The sequence below is a fragment of the Octopus bimaculoides genome, chromosome 4, assembly GCF_046866305.1.
Source record: "Octopus bimaculoides isolate indiv1 chromosome 4, ASM4686630v1, whole genome shotgun sequence".
In the NCBI taxonomy this organism is placed as follows: domain Eukaryota; kingdom Metazoa; phylum Mollusca; class Cephalopoda; order Octopoda; family Octopodidae; genus Octopus; species Octopus bimaculoides.
The window spans coordinates 97,322,349-97,345,017 of NC_142931.1; the positions used below are offsets into that span (position 1 = coordinate 97,322,349).

The following is a 22,669-nucleotide window of genomic DNA, read 5'->3' on the forward strand; positions in this document are numbered from 1 at the left end:
GAGAGAGAGAGAGAGAGAGAGGGAGAAAGAGTAATGATGAGAATCCAATATTTGATTGCTTTATTTATTGATTCCCAGTGCATTGAAGACAAAGATGACCTCAATTGGTTTTGAACATATGGCCACAGAGAACCGGAACAAACATCGCGAGCAGTTCTATCGGGACGCATTGATAACTCAGTTACCTTGTAGGCCAATTCATCACTTTACTTAGCTGGAACTCTACACAATTGCCATTTTGTTACATTATAATTACTTTATAATACAAAGTGAAAAAGATAATCTTAGAAGGAGGCCCATAAGAATTCATGACATTCATACTGACCTTCTTTCTAAAGGCGTAAAGAGATCGCATGTGAAATGAAACGGTTTCAAATGGGAACATAGACCCATACAAGAAGAACTTAAACATATACTGAAAATATATGACCATTCTTGAACACATTCGTTAGGATACGAGGCGTGTTCATTAAAGGTTTTTCCGGACCAAGGTTGGGATAAACGAAACTTGGCATAATTATTAGTCCTTCTCTACATAGCCACCACTAATGGTGATACACCTCTCCCATTGCTTTATGTAGTTGTGAAGACTTCACCTGTAGGAGTCGGTAGGTTGCGTCTGGAGCCAAGACTTTACCTCGGAAATAAGCTCATCATAATCCGAAAAGTGCTTCTCCTTCAAAAAAGGCTTCATGGTTGAAAAGAGATGGAAGTCCGATGGTACGAGGTCGGGATAGTAAGGGGGAAGAGGAAGGATTTCATTGCTGCAGGAGTGTGCTTTCACCTAGGCAACATACGCATTGTGAAGTGGGGCATTGTCATGGATGAGGCGGACTCCTTTGGTCAGCATGCCACGTCTCTCTGCTTTGTTGGCGTCCCACAATTTCTGCAGCAGAGAGGCATAATGTCCTTTACTAGAAAATCTTTCATCGCTACTCTGCAGTGGTCCCAAGAGACTGAGCATTACCTCGCCTGCTGAGGGTTGGACACGAGCCTTCTTTGGAGGTGGTGAGTTATCATGCCTCCATTGATGCGACTGGACTTTAGTCTCAGGATCATAGTGATGGAGCCATGTTTCATCCTGTGTGATAAGTCTGCCGAAAAAGTCTTCCTCGTTTTCTTGGCACCTTGCCAAAAGAGCCTGAGAGTTCCTGCTTCTGAAAATATGTGAGCATCCAGGGAATCCATCGTGCAGACAACTTCCACATGTGAAAATGGCCGTGAATGATTTTTTCCACGGACCTTACACTTATCTTCACTTCTTGGGTTAGCTGCCGAATAGCTATGCGGCGATACTCCAAAATGGCGGCTTCTACTTTATAGATGGTGTCGTCATCAATGGCAGAATGTGGTCGTCCAGGAATAGGAGCAGTTTTCACTGATGTCCGACTACATTTGAAGTGGTGATGCTAGTGCATGACTACATCGTATGATGGTGCATTGTTACCTTAAACTTCATTCATCTCACCGAAAGGTGTACGACCGTTCAAGTATAAGAACCTGATCACAGATCTGCGTTCAACTGTCTCCATTATAACACTTTAGTCCACTTCGGCAACCGTAAAGGACAAAGGAATATTAGTGGAAAGCTGCAATTTACAATGTGACATATAGAGACATGTATAATTATATCTGTAAAAGTTCCGTTTCCTGCAATAACCGGAAGTGGGTCAGGGGAAATCTTTAATAAACGCCCCTCGCAGGTATAATAGAAATGTAAGATAACTCAAAATTGTGACTTGTGTTCTACTAGATGCGGCGCTAAACACTCGTGCCAAATTCTCAAACTGCACCAAAAGAACAAAATAAAGCACCGCAGAAAAAGAAAACATGATTTACGCTAATACAAGTAACGTTTGGCCCACTTGAATGTGTTGGTGGAGTTAAATTCTTCAATGTTCTTTCAGTCTAATATATTTTCTCTCACCGAAGATAATACAGAATACATGAATAGCGAAGGAAGAGAATAATTGGGGAGATAAATAATGGAATTCAATAAATGTTCGAAAATAGAATAAAAATCAAACAAGCAACACGCACACACGCGCGACGCACACACACGCATACGCACACACATTTGTATATATTATGTACGTATAATTAATAAATAAAAGAGAGAAAGAATATAAAAATGTGATATAAAATATGAGAAGGTTTATCTTTTCTTTACACTATTGGCAGCAGCTCAAATACCAACACCTACAATTCCAGATACATCTACTGTTTCTACTGTTTTTTATGTATAACACATACGCGGAAACATACGTACATACCCAAACACGTACACATGTATTATGTTTGCATGATGGGATACATACATAAATACATACATATATACATACATATAAACACATATAAGTATGTACATATATGTATGTATGAATGTATGTATATATATGCACACATGCAGTAGATGCAAATATATGTATATATATATATATATATATATATATATATATATGTGTGTGTGTGTGTGTGTGTGTATTATACATACATATATATATATATATATATATATATATATATATATATATATATATATATATACATGTGTGTATGTGTGTGCGTATGTGCATTGTACACACACTTATATGTAAAGACATGTACACCATCATATGCATTAGATTTGTAAACGCCTACATATATGCACATGGATGCATATACAAGCCTCATCCACACGTGTATATGTAATTACATATGCAGATATACGCGTGCCTTTGAAAACAAATTATCACTCAAGCCATTACAACAGCCAATATGTAAAACTTTGTATATATGCATGTATACATACTTGTATGCTCATATATATGTGCGAGTGTGTTAGTGCGTGTGTATGTGTGTGTATGTGTGTGTATATATATATATATATATATACACACACACACACACACACACATATATATATATATATATATATATATATATGCATATGTATATTCCCTTGTATGCGCATGTATATACACAATATATATGTTATATATATATATATATATATATATATATATATATATATATATATATATATATATATATATATGTCTGTTGTGGAGATCATGGAAAAACATACAGGTAACAGAAATGGTAGTCACAGAAGCCATAATACTACCAGCTCTTTTTAGGGAATAGATATTTCAACTGGACAGTAGACCCGATAAATCAAAGACACTTAAATGACCCAGAAATTTATTTATCGAAAGAAATTTTGATTTGAAGTGAAATCGATCTATTATTGTAAGGATTCAAATTTACCACTACATCAATCTACGCCTTCGCCTGAGAGAATTTTTCAACAATAGAAAAGGAAATGACAAATAAATTTCAGGAATAAATCCAGTTTCACATTTCATGGAGGAAGACATGAACTTTTGTATACGTACTTCGATACTACATCTAAATTTCCTATTAATACATAACTATGCAAACAAAACTTTCGAAAAGAAAAAAGGAAAAAAGCCCTGCAGATGCTGAGAATTAAAAATTCTGTTATTTTGAAAGAAACTAAGGGCGGCGCGCTTATTATCTTGGGTAAAGACTCCTACAAAGACAAAATAGGACAATTGAAAAAGATGGAATCTAGTCCATGGAAAAATCAGGAAATGTTGGTAAAACAACAATAAAAAAAATTAAATCACTAGTTACTTAACGATTAAAGAAATTGATTTCCTACGTATATACAAAATTAAAGAAATCTTCTATGGTTTATGAAAAATTCTTAAAAGCTTTGAAATACAGAAAGTTATAAGTGATCGACATAATATTTACATGAAAAGAGTGAGACCAGCTGATCTCAAAATGAGAGCAATAGTGACAGGACTGCGATCCTAACACAATACCTGAGTCACTTTATAAACTTACTCCAAATGGTGTTTGAGACAACATGGTTTTCTTGAAATATATGCCATCAAAGGACCAAAGGGCATTGAACGTCACTAGACTTTATACCAATATACCACCCTTATTACGTTTAACAGTGGTCAATTACTGGGTTGAGAAAACATAAAGGAATGACAAAGGAGCGTTTCGGAACAGAAGTCATTATCAAAACGCAACAATTAATTTTGGAAGGAAACACATTTCATTTCGATGGAAGAACTGAAAATTAGATCAAAGAAACAGCCATGGATACAATAGCGTACACTTTTATGTAAAATCTAGTAATGAGGTTCCTAGAAGAGAAGCTGTTTCACGGAATAAGTACGACATTGAACTAAACCTTATGTCGTTATAAAGTGTATATATAAAGAATATTTCACTGACAAGTGGAAGCGCTTTCTCAACGGCTGTTTTACTTTTTGGAACAGATCAAAAAACGAATTACATGTTTCATAACATCTTGACTGACCTTCATTCATCCGTTAAATTCACAATGGAAATTAGCAAAAAGAGACTATTAATCTTGGACATACTTGTGATGCCAAGATTACAACAGACATATTCTATTGAAAAAACAAACGGATGCACCTGAATATTAAAATTTTACTCATGCTATCCATCACGATCAAACGAAATATCTTATACTGCATTACAAGACGCATATACGCTGTAGTGATCAATTCAGAACTACGGTAAATGCAATGGATGATCTGAGAGGCTTTTTCAAACAGAAAGATATCCCTTAAAATTAGCAGACAACAGAATCAAAAAGGCAAACAAATCAAGATATATCACACCAAAATACATTCGCTTCAAACTAAACAAAACCCAAATCCTCTTCTGAAGAACTAAATCCTCAAAAGGCCAGCATTACTAACAAGTGACAAAAAAAAGAAGAAAAAAAACACTCAATAAATGTTGCTCCCACAAGAGCAAAATACGCTTCCGAATTCAATTCGGCCCAGAATTCTATTTGAAAAAGTGTGTAAATAGCGGGTGTAGAATGAGCAAAAGTAAAAATTACAGTTAAAAGTGAAACTGATTTTAAGATAAAATGCAAAACCAGACAATTCTTCAGATGAAACTTGGACATATAGAAAAGAAAAGGAACATATTTATTTCCACTCACAAAACACAGTCTCACTTACACTCAAATTTTAGTACAAAAAATATGAGGGAAAGAAGGCAGAAAATAATTCCATATATATTCAATATGGATATGTATGTATGTATGTATGTATGTATGTATGTATGTATGTATGTATGTATATAATATATATATATATATATATATATATATATATATATATATATATATATATATATATATATATATATATATATATAATCTGTAAAAATATGTGACACTTATTCGGTAGCCATGATAAAACTCCGAGTTTCGGATGCCGAGGTAGGAACCTACGCCGCCATCTCTTCAGTTATCCGGCCATTGAAAATTACAGTGAAAAATGACCGTTAAGCAAGGGGAAATTACTGTATCGTTGACAAAAGGGCTATGGACAAAAGGGCTATGGACCGCTAAGTAAGGGGAGAGGGTAAAGGTAAGCGAGTAGAAGAGTCTATAGTGTTCGTGTAAGCGCAAGTGTCTATATAGTGTTCGTGTAAGCGTGGTTGAGTATATACATATAGGCGAATGTACGGATTGGTGCGCTTACACGAACACTATAGACTTTTCTACGCCCTTACCTTTACTCCATCCTCTTACTTAGCGATCCATAGCTCTTTTGTCTTAATAACGGTCAACCACACTGTAATTTCCCTTTGTTTAACGGTCATTTTTCACAGGAATTTTCAATGGCCGGATAACTGAAGAGATGTTGGCGTGGGTTCCCACCCCGGAATCCGAAACTTGGAGTTTTATCATGGCTACCAAATAAGTGTCACATATTTTTATAGATAAGTTCCTCTATTTACATAATATCGAGGTCTCTTTCTTTCTTTTGTTGTCCTTTCTATCAATATATATATATATTGTTGTATTTGGGGATGGTCATGTTGCCAGTTTAGCCAATAAAAACACACGCACAATATATTTGGTGTTAATTTGCTTCAGTTTTATATTACATTACATTACATTAATCATATTTCGGCCAGAGTTCTTTCGTCACACCTCTGTGACCTCATCAGTGGTCCTTTGCTTTCTTCTTTCTTATATGTGTGTCCCTCCTTACTAACGATCAGCCATTTTGTATTTTGTATTCCTATTGTATGTGTCTACATTTGCGCATGCGTATCCCTCTATGTGTGTCTATGTTTGTCTATGTTTTGTAAGTGCATGTGTGTGTATGGGGAGTGCCTGTATTATCTGTATGGTTAGGGTGTTTAGTAGGGTAGTCTATCGTAACCTTAATACTCTGGTGGATAGAGTTAGCTATTTGCTGGATGCTCTCCATAGTACTAGTTTCTATTTCTATTTCAAGAGTACTATTTCTATTTCAAGAAAAAAAAAGAAGTAGGTAAAAAACACATGAACAAATAAATAAATACAAACAAAATAAACGAACATGTATTAACAGAGGATACACATAATACAGGCACTCCCCATACACACACATGCACTTACAAAACATAGACAAACATAGACACACATAGAGGGATACGCACGCGTAAATGTAGACACATACAATAGGAATACAAAATACAAAATGGCTGATCGTTAGCAAGGAGGAACACATATATAAGAAAGAAGAAAGCAAAGGACCACTGATGAGGTCACAGAGGTGTGACGAAAGAACTCTGGCCGAAATATGATTAATGTAATGTAATGTAATATAAAGCTGAAGCAAATTAACACCAAATATACAGTGCATGTGTTTTAATTGGCTAAACTGGCAACATGACCATCCCCAATCTGTTTCAACACACGATTTCACATTAGAAATCTTGCAAAACAAATATATACATATATATATATATATATATATATATATATATATATTCTTTTACTTGTTTCAGTGATTTTACTGCAGCCATGTTGAAGCACCGCCTTTAGCTTCTTACCACACAGCCACTGCTGATATATAAATGTGTATATATATATATATATATATATATATATATATATATATATATATATATATACATATTTATTTATTTATTTATTTATCCATGTACATACGTACACACAAATGTATATGGGTACTCTTATTTATTTTGCTTTTATCTTCTATCCAAAATAATAGAGTTTTTTACGATTGTTTCCATAATACTACATAGGTATGAGCTGCGTAGTAAACTCGTTGAAGATAAACGATTATATTGGTACTGATTTTTTTCTTCGTTCTTTTGAATTGCTTCCAAATCTAACTTCGTTTATAATAAACTGTTTAGCAGTTTCTGTTGAACCTTTTACTAGCTGCTTTGAAGTTGATTGAATATATTTGTTTTCCCTTCCAGAGAAATCGGCTTTCCTAATATTTGAAACTATAATTCTATATCAAAAATATTCAACAAAACGTACTCTCGCACATACATCTAATCATGTATGTATGTATGTATGTATGCATGTATGTATGTATGTATGTATGTATGTATGTATGTATGTATGTATGCATGTATGTATGTATGTATGCATGCATGCATGCATGTGTGTATGTAGGTATGTATGTAAGTATATGTATGTATATGTATGCGTGTATGTATGTGTGTGTATTTAGAATCATTTGCCGGTTTATACTATTGTTATTCAGAGTTTCACGCGCAAAAATTACATGTACAATCAGCACTTTTCAAATTTGGTGAATGATGGAGACTATGTGTCCAGTCAGTCCTATACTCAACTGATCAAGGGTAGTTCCCTGAGTGAATGTGTTATATGCTAGAAATATTCACTTTCCCTTGTGTTCCCAAAACAATTGGGTCAAGAATGTAGAGTCTACCTTTTTGTTCCTAACTGAATCTGTGTAGATGTTAGTCATAGCAACTTTTGAAGGTAATCATTATATGTTCTGTGTAATTCGTTTCGATACTCAACACCGTTATGTTTGAGACCGGTTATTTTTGTCTGGATAACTTTGCTTCCCAGATCATACACTACGTCCAAGAAATCCTCCACTTAAACATTCAACTCACGATTGCCTCCTGTTCACTCAGGGTCTTTCCAAATCAGTGATATATCAAGCATTTATAATATCTCTGTACAATATTGAAAAGAATTACACTGGTCTCACAGATAACATCTCAATCTATTGTGACTTTAAATCTCTATATTATCGGTACGTATATCAGTGAAATACATGTGCTTAGCTAGAGCTCTGGCTCACTGAGTAAATGGTCATCGCTTCCTCCTATTACAACAGCAGTACCAGTCTGTTCCTGTTTTTAACCAGATACCATGGAGATACAGTGGAGGGATCATTGTATTAATGATGAGAGTTTCTGTAGTGTTAAGCAATTATATAGTATACTATCATGTCCAAACCTATTCTAAAATTAGAATATCGAACAAAGCCTTGCCAATTTTATTATCGTGGAACTGATTATGCAAGAAGGCTATGTATTATTAAAGCTAGGTAAGATTATGTTCGAGGAATACGATAACCCAGTGTCATTAAACTAGATACAGACTATGTAAGAGAGCTATGATAGCACTGTATTATTAAAGCTAAGCACACAGTATGTAAGAGAGCTGTGGTAGTCTTGTATTATTAAAGCTGAGAGAAGACTATATAAGAGTGCGATGGCAGCCCTGTGTTACTTCAAAACTTAAACGAATGTAATTAACAATGAATATTTGCAGCACATTGCATAAGCAAAAGCATTGATTTTTTTATAATACAGATGTAATAGCCAACATAACACATGCGATGAACTTCCGCGCAGTTTCTGTCTATTAAATGTTACATGCAAAGAATTTTCAATCCCAGGTAAAAATAGGAGGCACTTTCTCAAAGTCGAGCAGTGAGATCGAAACATGAACCATATTTTTGTGCTGTGAACTTATTATTTGTCTGTACATATATATGTGATATTCATAATTAAGCAATATAACGCAACATATAAAACAAACAACATTATAAATTGTTTTATTTTTTTAACTTTTACGTAGTAAAATTCACGAGGTATGCCCCAAATTTCCACCAGCTAGCTGCCCATTGAAGCCTAGACATCGTTCTTTAGAACAGTTGAATCATCTACAGAGCGGTCGACTATTAAGGACGAACAAAGTGGAGCCATGTGGTTTTAAAACAATTGTAAGTATCAAACTTTCAACTTTCAGGGGTTAACAAAAATTACCACTAAAATACTATTTGATATAATTGGTATCACATCTCACTCGGATATTCAAAACTTTGTGTCAATTTCGACCATCTTCTGTTGCCTCTATTTGTTATTATCTATTTAATCATATGTTTCCACTTACTGCCTTCCTATCATACATACTCTGAAACCCCTTCTACGTTTTAAAAAAAAATTGTCCAAGTAATTTTCCTGTTTCGTTGTTCTGGTAGAAAAAAAAAAACAAAACGAAATTTTGTTTTTGGCTATACACACACGTCCACAAATTCCCACGTAGAAGATAGTTCCTGTCAAGATTACTCGACAGAAAGAAAGAGCTTCAAAGAAAGGGCTTAAGACCTTTTTTTAAATATTTTTCTCCCCATTAACTTGTAGAAACAAGTAGATTAGAAGTTCAATCCTTAGGTATCTTTATTGTGCGCATATACTTTTGTAGACATCCATTTTACTTCGTTTTTCAGTGGTTCAATATAGGCACCTATGGAATACCTGGAGGAAGTGTTAATTATAAAAGGGGTAAGAGCAATTAGCATCCCAGTGATCTTTTAAAGTCTTGAAAACACAAACAGAGATTAGAGAAGAAATACAAACGGTAAAACAGAGAAACACAGTTATAAACAGATAGTTTTACAAGCGTAAAATGTAAACTTGTTAAGAAAATCACCCAAACAAAAACTGTAAACATTGTAGGATTCTCATAATGTAGCAGGCTCTCCAGCGGCAAGTTTGGGCCCAAATAAATTATATAGCTGCAAGTTGGTACCAAGAACTAGATCTTTTGCACTACTTAATAATTTTTTCTTTGTGTGTGTATCTCTCTCTCTCTCTCTCTCTCTCTCTCTCTCTCTCTCTCTCTCTCTCTCTCTCTCTATATATATATATATATATATATATATATATATATATATATATATATATATATCGGCGCAGGAGTGGTTGAGTGGTAAGTAGCTTGCTTACCAACCACATGGCTCCGGGTTCAGTCCCACTGCATGGCACCTTGAGCAAGTGTCTTCTACTATAGCTTCAGGCCGATGAAAGCCTTGTGAGTGGATTTAGTGGTGCTCCAGCATAGCCGGAGTGAAATGACTGAAACGAATAAAATAATAAAAGAACTTCCTCATTAAGAAATCTAACAAGTAATAGAAACAGATATATACTATAAACCCACAAACTCCAAGCAATATCTACCGATCAACTCATGCCAGACACACCAGGATGAATATCCCCTTCAACCTAGCAAAAAAGATTTGTACTAATGCAAGCACCATGGATACACGACGACATGAACTAAAGGATACACTCATCACCAAGAACTACCCACCTTTACTAATTGACATATGCTTCCAACGTGCCCTACAACTCAACATCCACGAACTCAGACCTCCCAAATTAAAGAAGGATTTACAGCCAAAAGCCCTACTATACATCTCCACACACAATCCTCTTAACAAAGAAGCCTTCGACACCATCCTTCAAAACATTCTCCTGCTAAAAATGGACCAAACACACACCATCATAAAAAGCAAAAGACAGCCCAGATCTATGATAAGTCTCCTAACACAAGCCCGAATACGCTCAACAATGACACTGAAGCCGTCAGTAAAAAAATATGGAAGACCCAGCTGTGGGATATGCGTCAATTATATTGAGGGATCAGAGTTCTCCTTTAAACAGGGATAACGTTTCACAGTGAAAAGCAGCTTCACATGTGCTTCGGAGAACCTGATATACGCACTAACCTGCTTTGAGTGTCAAGAGCAATACATAGGCCAAACAAAAACAGTCTACGTCAAAGGATGGCTCTGCACAGATCCCAGATCAAAATTCCGAAAAACAGAAAAATAGCATTCAGCCAACACATCGACATTTGCGCCAATAACAAAAATCCAAGCTTCAGAATTTTCCCCCTCTATCAGTTTAGGGACGATACAACCTGTAGCCAACGAATTAGTAAAGAATCGTTCTTTATCACAAAATACAAACCCCTTTTGAACGCATCTACAACAAATGACATATCCACCACGACCTTAAAATAACACACACGCAAATATTAAGAATGATACATTCAAAAGAGATACCGAAGAATTAATTAAAAACAGTCCCAATCACTACTATAATCCACAACGAGCCACTTTTATGTCACTTGACCATTTAACATCCTATTACTATCATACCACTCCCGCATTCTTTTATTATTCTTTCTTTTCTTCTCCTTCTCCTTATTCTTCCTCTCCGCCACCTCTTTCCTTACTTTACTACTACTGCTGCTTAGAATAACACCCACGCAAATATTAAAAACGATACATTCAAAAGAGATACCTCAAGAATTCAATCACTACTACCATCCACAAGTCACTTTTAAAGTACTTGACCATTTAATATTTTTCTTCTTCTTCTTCTTCTTCTTCTTCTTCTTCTTCTTCTTCTTCTTCTTCTTCTTCTTCTTCTTCTTCTTCTTCTTCTTCTTCTTCTCTGCCAAGAATTCACAACGACCTCGAACCCACAGGAGTAAAAAAGAGAGATAGAAATAGGCAGGAACAAGGAAAATGACCCTTGTATTTCAATACTATGCAGATATTCTTTCAAATAACTTTTCATTTAATTTTCCAAAATTTAATTGTTTTCCATACTTAGAGTTGAAAAAGTCTCAATGACTGAAACCGGTACTAAAATGTTTTTTATGATAAAATTATTTTAGCATTTTCTACTTTGACTTATTTTTCTTAAATATAAAACACACGTTTTATATTTCTTTCTATATTTTCAGTCAAAGCCTCTACGTCCTCCGTGATAACGTGTACATCAGACGTAAAAGAAAGCCCTGCTGCTGTTAGATGTCAAATTGAGTGTATGAGTGACAAATAAATCTACACGTTACATAAACTGGGCCACGATCACACCTACTTCATTGTCATGACACACATATTACACATATACATACATACACAAACATATATAAATTGATAGATTATAATGCAAACATCATTATACATGCATATGTAAGTGTATATATATATATATATATATATATTTCGTTTTGGGATTTGGTTTGCAAGATTCTTTATGTGTGTCTGGGGAAAGTCATTTTCTTTTTGTGCCTTATAATTTAACACTCACCGATAAAATTTCCACTTATTCTTTATTTTTGTTTTCCTAAAATTTTCGCTGCGTCTTGCAACCTTTTCAAGAGTCAAGACTATTGAAAGGGTTGTAAGACGCAACGAAAATTTGAGGAAAATAAGAAATAAATGGAAATTTTACCGGTGAGTGTGTTAAATTATAAGGCACAAAAAGAAAATGACTCTCCCCAGACAAAACAGTATATATACATATATATATGCATATAAAAATATATGCAGATATGCATGCATACATACATACATACATACATACATACATACATACATACATACATTCATATATATAGCAACTCATGCATAATGCAATGAAATCAATGAAATTATTTTATCCCAGACAGAAAAGTCAATAAAGGTTTTTTTCATTATGAATTTTGGCTTCCGCTTTCTTCACTTAGAAACACATATGTGCACACACATACACAAATGTGTTTCTTGTTATTGTTATCATCATCATCATCATCATCATTGTAATTATCATTATTCTAAGCTGGTAGAATCGTTAGACCATATTCTGAGCGGCATTTTTTTCCGACTCATTATGTTATGTGTTCAAATTTTTCCAGATCCAGCATTGCCTTTCATCACTCTGGAGTCCTTAAAATAAAGTATTAATCAAGTACAAGGGTCGGTCTTATCGACAAATCTTTTCTACCTAAAATTGCTGGCCAGCATATGGAAACAGATATTATTATTATTTTTATTATTATTATTATTATTATTATTATTATTATTGTTGTTGTTGTTGTTGTTGTTGTTATTATTATTGAGTGAGAGGGCAGCGCATGCCATCAAAGTAACACTGGGATACAAATATATGAAGCCCAAGATAGCCATTATGACTACCTGTCTGATAAGTGTACACCAGGTGCATGCATCACAACCATATGTACGCAACATGGTGATCCGATATCAAGATAAACAGCGCATGACCTTGCAGATGGGGCCCAGTAAGAATTTTCTTCAGGTCGAGTAGCCCATCCTGCTCAAAAGGTCTCTGTTTTAAAGATGATGAACAAAATGCCCATGTCTCCAGGGGTGAATTATTAAAACCTCAAAGAATTCCTCCCAACGCATGACTAATGATGCTTCCCCACTACTGCTCGTGATCAGAGATGCACATATCGTTAGCACATATCGTTAGCCACTAAGGGACATGCTTAACTGGTGAAGGTCAAACAACTGACAAACAAATCTGTGGTATTGAGCAGAATATTTGTTGTATATTTTATACCAAGGCAAAACAATGTACATGATAATGCTTCGAATCAGTTAAGATGAGAAGCCATGAGGGCCTCTGCCTGGTACTGCATCAGAGTATTTTATTATTACTTTCTCTTTATCATAGATTTTGTTGGAGTACCTGGAGTCTTGCATGCGTAGCGGGCTTACCACCTGCAGCTGACGGTACCATGCTATTCATTCTTTTCAGCTGTCTAATACTTCTCTGATTATTCTAGCCGTGCCAAGGAGGCAAATCTTTTGTAACAGTTCTACTGGACATTCTATTCCATTTTTTTCTATATTCCTCTTGATGCATTTTGATACTGTTCTCAAGGACCCAGTAAAAATTGGCACTATCTTCACCTTCTTCATTTTCCATAGCCGGGCTATTTCGTACTTATGAGGGTTGTATCTATCTATATTTTCGCCTTCCTTCTTGACTATTCGTGGGTCAAAGGGGCATGCAACATCAACTGTATAGCATATGTGATGCACTACTAGGTCCGGTCTGTTATGCTCTAGCATCTGATCTGTTTGGATTGGGAAATCCCTGAGGATTTTGCTAGTCTGCGACTTCGTCACTCTCAGCGGTTTGTGCTCATACCACGTCTTGTCTCTTTCTAGCCCCCACTTTTCGGAGTTTCCAATGTAGCACATTCGCTACCTGGTCGTGTCGCCACAACTTGTAGTGGCTTGGGGCATGTCTAGGATATTCGTGATACGGGCAATAGTTTCATCCACTCTATTGCAGATGCGGCACAACGGAGACACTTGCTCATTCCTAAGATTGACTCTCCAGTTCCTAGCCAAAGCTTGGTCTTGCGCTGCCAGTATAGTGCTCTCGGTCTCTTGTTTAGGGGTCCTTTCATTACCCATCCCACGAATTTTTTCCAGCAACTTCTTGCGTAATTCTTCTTCATGCTCATTAAGTTCTCGAGTTCGATACGCACGCAATCTTCCACACTTATCAGTCCTCTTCCCTCATTTGCTCTCTTCATGTATAGGCGATCAGTTTCTGCAAATGGATGATAGGATCTATGTATCCTTAGCAGAGTTCTTGACTCCTTGTCCATCTCCAGTAGCTCCTCCTCTGTCCACTTCAGGATTCCAGTGCAATACCAAACTACTGCGACTGCGCGCGAGCTTTTTGTCGAAATTATGTTTCTGGCACTATTATTATATTATTATTATTATTGAGTGAGAGAGCAGCGCATGCCATCAAAGTGACACTGGGGTACAAATGCACGAATACAGTTCTATATTTAAGAGATGAGAAATTATGCACATTATTTACATTCGACGGATATTTGTCAATTCGACAGATATTATTGCCTTTGCACAGCTTCTAACGCTGGAGATGTACTATTATCATCATCATCATCATCATCATCATCATCATCATTATTATTATTATTATTATTATTATTATTATTATTATTATTATTATTATTGTTGCTGTTGTTGTTGTTGTTATTAAGTGAGAGAGCAGTACATGTCATCAAAGTGTCACTGAAGTACGAAGTTCAATATGCCTATCATGATTACCCGTCTGATAAGGGTACACCAGGTACATGCATCACAGTCATATGTGCATGACATGGTGTCTCATAGCAAGATAAACAGCGCATGACTTTGCAGGTGGGGCCCAGTTAGAATTTTCTTCAGATCGAGTAACCCATTCTTCTCAAAAGGTATCTGCATAAGGGTTGTTTAGGGATACTGAACGAATCACCCATGTTTCTTCCAGCCTCGTAGGTACAAGTTTAGATGCCGTGACAATTGTCATATTTTTGTTTCACAATTACTTCATCTGAATAGTCACTAAAGAAATTGAGGAATTGATATTTTTCAATTTTCTGAGTTTCTTTGGTATCCAGGCTACTAGCATATGGTATTGTAGAGTCGTTGCTACTACTACTACTACTACTACTACTACTACTACTACTACTACTACTACGCAGAGCATGTATTTTTTCTTATTCACTTGCAAAAACGTGATATTTCAATAGCTTCAGTATCATGTGTATAAAGCAAACGTATACATTAAAAGCTGTTTTTTTTCTGAAGTTTTAGCGTCGATGAATAAATACATTCTATGACTTAAAAGATTATCTTTCAGTATAACGCAATTTTTTCATGTAGGAATTAAAATATTTTAGCCTGTTATTAGTCGGCAATTTCTCAATAAAATGAGAAAGAAGCGTCGGCTGATGTGCACGAATTCCATTCTTTTGATTTAAATTGCAAAATGTTTAAAAATAATGACGTACTTCTTCGAGAAACAGAGAATGCATGTTGTATAGCGTTTTGAAGGGCCAATCACGTTATAATTATCAATATTATTATCGTTTAATCTCCAGATATACTTGGAGAGTAATGCTGAGAGGCGTCTTTCTGAATGTCTGAATGCAAGCATATGTTGATTTTCATTAAGCTCTATATCGCTTTTGTTTGGCAGTCATCTATAAGAGCAATGTTAATTCGATATTCTAATGCTTTAGAGAGATACATACCACTCAGAGGATAACTTATTGTGATTACATAGAAAAAGTTTGCGCGTTAGGGTTAGGGTTAAGGCTAGGGTTAGGGTTAGGGTTAGGGTTAGGCTTTTTCTGTTTAGACTGATTATGGAAGCGTAGATCACGCTTCTTTATTAAAGATCTTTTACTATCTAATTGTATACGAAAATACTTATTTATAAAGTTTATAGAAATCTTAGCCATATCAGAACGAGCACTCAAAAGTCTTCATACACACACACACACACACACACACAGTGACATGCACACACATACACTTTCTCATATTCTGTACAAAAGAAATTACTTTCACCTCATTTGCCTCAGCTTGAGAACCTTAAAAAAAGAATTAGTAGCTGTTATTACCAAAAATATGGCGAAAAGGAATCCGAAGACACATCCTTCAATTAGTATGACAATGTTACAGATAATGCTATAAATCACTGGTGTATTTTCATTCACCGTATTGTTTTTAGGTAATATGCTGTTAATAAACGAAACGACTAGAGCAATGATTAATAACTGAGATTTGACTACAACTAATTAAAATTTAGAAACAACTAGTAATCAAAATTTGTCTTAAATTTGTAATATCAAAATGGCCGCTTTGAGCAGAATATAACTAGACAAGTCGTACCCAATAATCTTTAGTTTCTTATGGAGATTTAATGGTCGAATAGATAAATCATACAACTAGAGCGTTCAAATGACCTGATTGGGGTTTTATTGTATCTAGTTAAGTGACTGTTAAGTGATCAAGATGGCTATATTATAAAAAGGAATCCTCGAGGAATTAAGTGCCATATCTCTGGACATCGGTTTGTAAGAGGACGAACGAAGTTTAGGATAAAAATTTCTGGGTCAAAGCTTTCGTGGGATTCTGTCCTTAATTGACTCACGGATAGAAAGCAAATTTCAAATATTTTACTTCTCGTTCAACACACTGTCACTGGGCTCTTATGTTGCAAATCCGATCGGCTGTGGTCCCTGTCAGCTTTCGCATGTGTATGGTGTTTCTAATACTGAAAAGAAGAATCTTGTTTAGGATATCAAATAGCATAGATTAATCTTCAGACGATTATATCAAACGCCTGGATTCGACTGGCATTAATTTTATCGACCCCAGAAAAATGAAAGGGAAAGCAAATATCAGCTGAATTTGAACACAGTATTAGGGACTGTAACTAAATATCTCGAGTTATTTTACCAATGTTTTAGTGATGTTGACAATCCACCACCATATTGTCATATACATATATTGTTTGGCTGTGTCAAACTCATATCTGATTGTATTGTTCACTCCATAAAAGAACTATGTTGCAGAAAATCGGAGAGAGAGAGAGAGAGAGAGAGAGAGAGAGAGAGAGAGAGAGAGAGAGAGAGAGAGAGGGGACAGAGTGACAGAGAGAGAAAGAGAGAGATGTAGGGACTCTCTTATAACCAACTCCCTGTGATAAGCTCCGAAAAGTTTGGTGTCGGCTGATTCCAGCAAAATGAAAAGTACACACATCATAAACACTGTCATGCCACTTGTTGCTATTATGTGACGTAGTCTCTCTCACCAGGTGGAGAGTTTCTATATCTTCTTATTGAGTCCAACTTTCACGGTAGTTGAATAACACACCAACTATAACAGAAAAAACCCCATAAAAAACAAAACAAAAGTAAAATAGTCACTACAAGGACAATAGAATTTATAAATATAGCTTAATTCGGTTTACGATCGGGTCGTGAGTTCGATTCCCGGCAGCGTGCTGTGTCCTTGAGCAAAATACTTTATTTTTCGTTCCAATCCACTCAGCTGGCAGAAATTAGTTGTAACTCTAATTCAAAGGGCCAACCTTATCATATTTTGTGCAATGCTGAATCTCCCTGAAAACTACATCAGGGGTACATCTGCGTGTTGAGGGCTCAGCCATCAACATGTTAATTTCATGAGCAGGCTGTTCTGTTGATTGAAGTAACTGCAACGCTCGTCGTCGTAACCGAACCGACGGAGAGCCAAGCCAATAATAGCTATTGTCACTAATTAGCAACTATCGCCAGCACTACCAACTAGACCACCACCACTACTAATGCAGCTACAACAATGCTTTCATTTCTTGTCAATACGTGCAGTTGATCAGATGTAAAGCTATACATACATACATATCTATCTATCTATCTATCTATCTATCTATCTATCTATCTATCTATCTATCTATCTATCTATCTATCTATCTGTCGCTTTAGATGTGACCATGTGGAACTACTTACGACTTGATAAGCACAGTGGTAAATGAAAACAGATAATTTATTTAAACTGTTGTTGTTACTTTGTTACTGTTGCTGTTGATACTGTGGCTGTTGTTGTCACTGTAGCTTGTGCTGCTGCGATTGTTGTTGAAGGTGAATTTGTTTCGTTACTTTTGAACATTTCGGCGAAAGATAGACGTTTAAAACACCCAAAATTACATATATACATAAATACGCATATGACGGTCTGATATATATATATGTATATATATATATATATATATATATATATATATATATATATATATATATATTCAACATATGTGGGAAATTCTGTCTGTGGGTGTATTTATGGAGTTGTTAGATAACTCCTCCCACATCGTTTTATCGATTTTGATGAAACTTGACACGTGAGTAGAACTCATGTCTGGAAACATCATGGCATACTCAGATTCTTGAAAACATTGAAAGGATCATTATATATATCGCATATATTTCATTTTAACAGCCAAGGGAAATAACCCATTCATTTCCCTAAATCATTTAGTACAAATTAAATGCAGTATGCTGATTTCTTAGTATTTGAACTGTTAGACTTACTTTCGCAATCTATCCAGTATAACGCCTAAACAAATAAATTGTATTTTCCTAAACAATAGATCCGCTTATTTCGGTTAGTGACTTATTCACGAATATACCAACACTAGCGCCGCTGAGGGTAATATTCTCTGGGAACGCACAAAAGCATTTTTCAGAGTAATTTACTTTGAATTGTTATTATCTCATATCTGATTAGCCTGTTATTACGTAACACGCTTCACGATTTTAGTATTCCTATCTTATTAGTATTTCCTCCTACGTTCTATATACTCTCAGAACTCATTAAGGCCCTTTTCGGGGCTACTTTATTTGAATTCTTACTATCGGGTAACTAATTTCATGTTATTACATAACTGACTTCACAATTTGGGTATTCATAACTTATTGGGAATGACTAAAAACAAGATCCTGTGTAAGGCAGTTTGGCATTCTCTGTGAATGTACAAAAACCGTTTTAAGTGCTACATACTTTGTATTGTTGTTATTGGGTTAGCGAAACAATTATGAGAACAGAACCAAAGGAGAAGCCCCGCAAAAAGGTTGTGCATAGATATGTGTTCTGGAAACTTGATGATGATAATGATAATAATTAACATCAAGGTTAGCTTCTCTTGGACTCGGGACATCACGTCACATCTCGAAGATTTCACTCTTGCATCCCAAGAGTGCTCATAGCTACGAAAATTTCATCATTCAACTGAATAGCGACGCCCTTTAACTCCAAAGATGCAACTACATATGTCGATTATATATGTGGAGGACATAAATCATGCAATCAGCAGCCGCCCAAAAGCGTCACTGAGGTACAACCTCCTACTGCGATATGATTTTAACGCTAGAATATTATACAAAGTCATTCGGGACTATAAAAATCTTCTTAAGATTTAAGAGATGATGAAAAGCAGCTCCTTGAGAAGAACTCCTTATGTGATGACTTTGAATACATGCTCAAAGAAGTCATGCAACTCTACTGCAAATGAAAGGATGAGCGTATACCAGCAGAAGGCAATGCATGGATATTTTAACAGAAATCTACGGGATGATAGTAAGGTTCATAAACAAAGAAGTCTATCATGGGCCAACAACACATATCAATATTGGTAGGGCTTTCCCACCAAGACTTCTACACATTGAAAAAGGCATTATATAGTTATTACGGACTGTCATAATGGTTAACTGCACTACAGATGTGAATATTTCTTCCAAAATGTATGGACTGATGTTTGGAAACCTGCATCACTTCTACACTGATTATAAATTCACATTTATATGAATGATTATTGGTGCATTTGGATATGATTAGTGAATGTGTAAATGACAACCTGGAAAAGTTATGATTGCTGGACAAGGAAAGAGACTAACACGCACTTTATAGATACACTCTGTAAGTGCAACAGTAAAATTAAGCAAGGCTTTTCTCAATTTCAACATGTAACATCATTGCGATTATTTGAATTCCAGTGCTGAGGATTTTATTTCTTTGTTAGAAACCAGTCCCTCTTTTTAGGAAGAATACAATAAGGAGATACATATGTATGTATGTATGTATGTATGTATGTATGTATGTATGTATGTATGTATGTATGTATGCATGTACGCACACACATACACACACATATATAGATACATATATATAAGTATGTATATATATATATATATATATATATATATATATGAATATATATTATACATTACACACACACATATATGTATGTATATATATATATATATATATATATATATATATATATATATATATATATATATATATATATATATATATATATATATATATATATATATATATATATATACATACACAACACAAACGCCATTATCACTTCTACCTATCACCATCATCATTATTCCTGCTGTAGTTACTCTCATCATTGTTACTGTATCATGCAGTCTAATGCTGCAGTTGTTCTAGTATGTTTTGTTCTATTAAATGGTTGCTTAGTAAAATATAAAAACTTCAAATACTTTGAGTGTTTGGATCATAAATTTCCTTTTGATTCGTTAATTCCTTGAAAATAAACTCCTAGCACAATCTTCTTAGAAACTAAATAAACGCTACAAAATATAAGACAGCACAACAGTGGCAGCAACATTAACAGTAAAACCAACAGCAATAAAACAAACAAACAACAACAATAACAATAACAACAACAACAACATCAACAACAACAGCAGCAGCAGCAACCGCATCAGCGGAAAAAGCAACAATAAGAAGAAACGAGGACAGTAGCAACAGCTATAGTAGTAGCAACAGCAACAACAACGAAACTTGAAAGAAAGCAATGCGAGAAAAGAGAAACAAATATAAAAACATAAAAATGCTTTAGAGAAATGAATAAAAACGTAGCACATGAAAGCAACATAAAGCAGCCAAAGTGAAAAGACTTAATGAAAGTCCGGTCTTTAGAGAGTTTGTCTTCGTTTTTCTGTAACAAAGGAACATCACTAAAAAGAGCTGAAAATTCGTTGGCGGACTCGTTAACGTTGTCGAAGAAGATGCTATGCTTTCAGGTATTTATTCCGGCTATCATGTATCGCACAAGGTGGCGGTTATCATGGATGGATCTGCTTGGAATGGCACATATTTGTGCATCATCAATCAGCTCCTTGACGACAAGCGGCAACCTCTTTGTTAACACCTTGTCCAAAATTTTGAAACCTGCGCTCTGCAGCGTTTTCTATTTGACCCCCCTTGTTTGGACCCTTTCGCAGCAGCGCCACTACTCTGACGATTTTACCAGCTCTTCACCTTAGTGTAACATGATATTATTATTATTATTATTATTATTATTATTATTATTATTATTATTATTATTATTATTATTATTATTATTATTATTCAGTAGTTTTATTTTTATAACGTGCTTTCACTTCACTACCGAGCGCAGCTCTGTGCGCCTTGGGTATGTGCTGTGGTTTGCTCTGGTACTCTTATGGTTGCTGTATTGAAAGTGTTTTGCGTAGGATGTGTGCAGTGCCCAGTAGTGCAATTTTCTGTATGTTATATATTTCTCAACCATTGCTGGGATTTTTCTCTGTCTATTTCTTTTGCATTTAGTTTAGCCAAGTATTTACCATGTAGGGGCTTTTCTTCCATCATTTTATCATGGTCCGTTGCTGTTCTAGTTTTAGTTTGGATTTCATTTGTTTTATAGCTTCTGTTGTTTCTTCTTCTTTTTCTTTGTATTTGTTAGGTAGTATGATTTCTTGTTTGTATTTGTCAGCTTCCTTAAATACTGAAAACAGTTTTTTGTTTTGCTCGTGTTCTGTGGCTATTTGTATTAGTCTTCCTTGCTTCTGGAGTAGGTATTTTTGCAGTCCTATGGTGGTTATTTTATAATAGTTTTCCAGCTGTATAAGACCCCTGCCACCTTCTGTGCGTTGTATATATAGCCTTTCTGTTAGATTTTGGGTGGTGCATCCTATATCCTGTCATTATTTTTCTTGTTTTCCTGTCTATTTTAGATAGTTCGTTTACTATTATTATTATTATTATTATTATTATTATTATTATTATTATTATTATTATTATTATTATTATTAATAATAATAATAATAGTAATAATGATAATAATAATAATAGGAAAAAATGCTTTCTAATTTCAATACCAGCAGATAACAACGTTTCCCTAAAAGAAATCGAGAAACTTTCAAAATACAAAGACCTGGAAATAAAGGTAACTCGAATGTGGAATCTAAAAACAGAAACAATTCCTATCATAGTAGGCGCCTTAGGTATAATAAGAAAATATTCAGACAAATAAATAACAAAAACACTAGGACTTACAAATATATATAACA

General features: G+C 35.0%; 1 protein-coding gene across 8 annotated transcripts in view; it reads left to right on the forward strand.

Moving 5' to 3' along the window:
* The window catches only part of LOC106871658 (uncharacterized), a 312,970-nt gene extending 300,327 nt beyond the window's left edge, over positions 1-12,643 (forward strand). For 6 of the 8 annotated variants that reach the window (XM_089351062.1, XM_089351066.1, XM_089351063.1 and 3 more), the window contains 3 exons: positions 8,942-9,086; positions 9,594-9,648; positions 11,903-12,643. In XM_089351062.1, the coding sequence (XP_089207188.1) occupies positions 8,942-9,086; positions 9,594-9,648; positions 11,903-12,000 (298 nt within the window). In that variant the 3' untranslated portion in view covers positions 12,001-12,643. The remainder of the gene's footprint in view (positions 1-8,941; positions 9,087-9,593; positions 9,649-11,902) is intronic. The other 2 variants (XM_089351064.1, XM_089351065.1) reach the window with 1 other exon arrangement.
* The last annotated feature ends 10,026 nt before the right edge of the window (positions 12,644-22,669 follow it).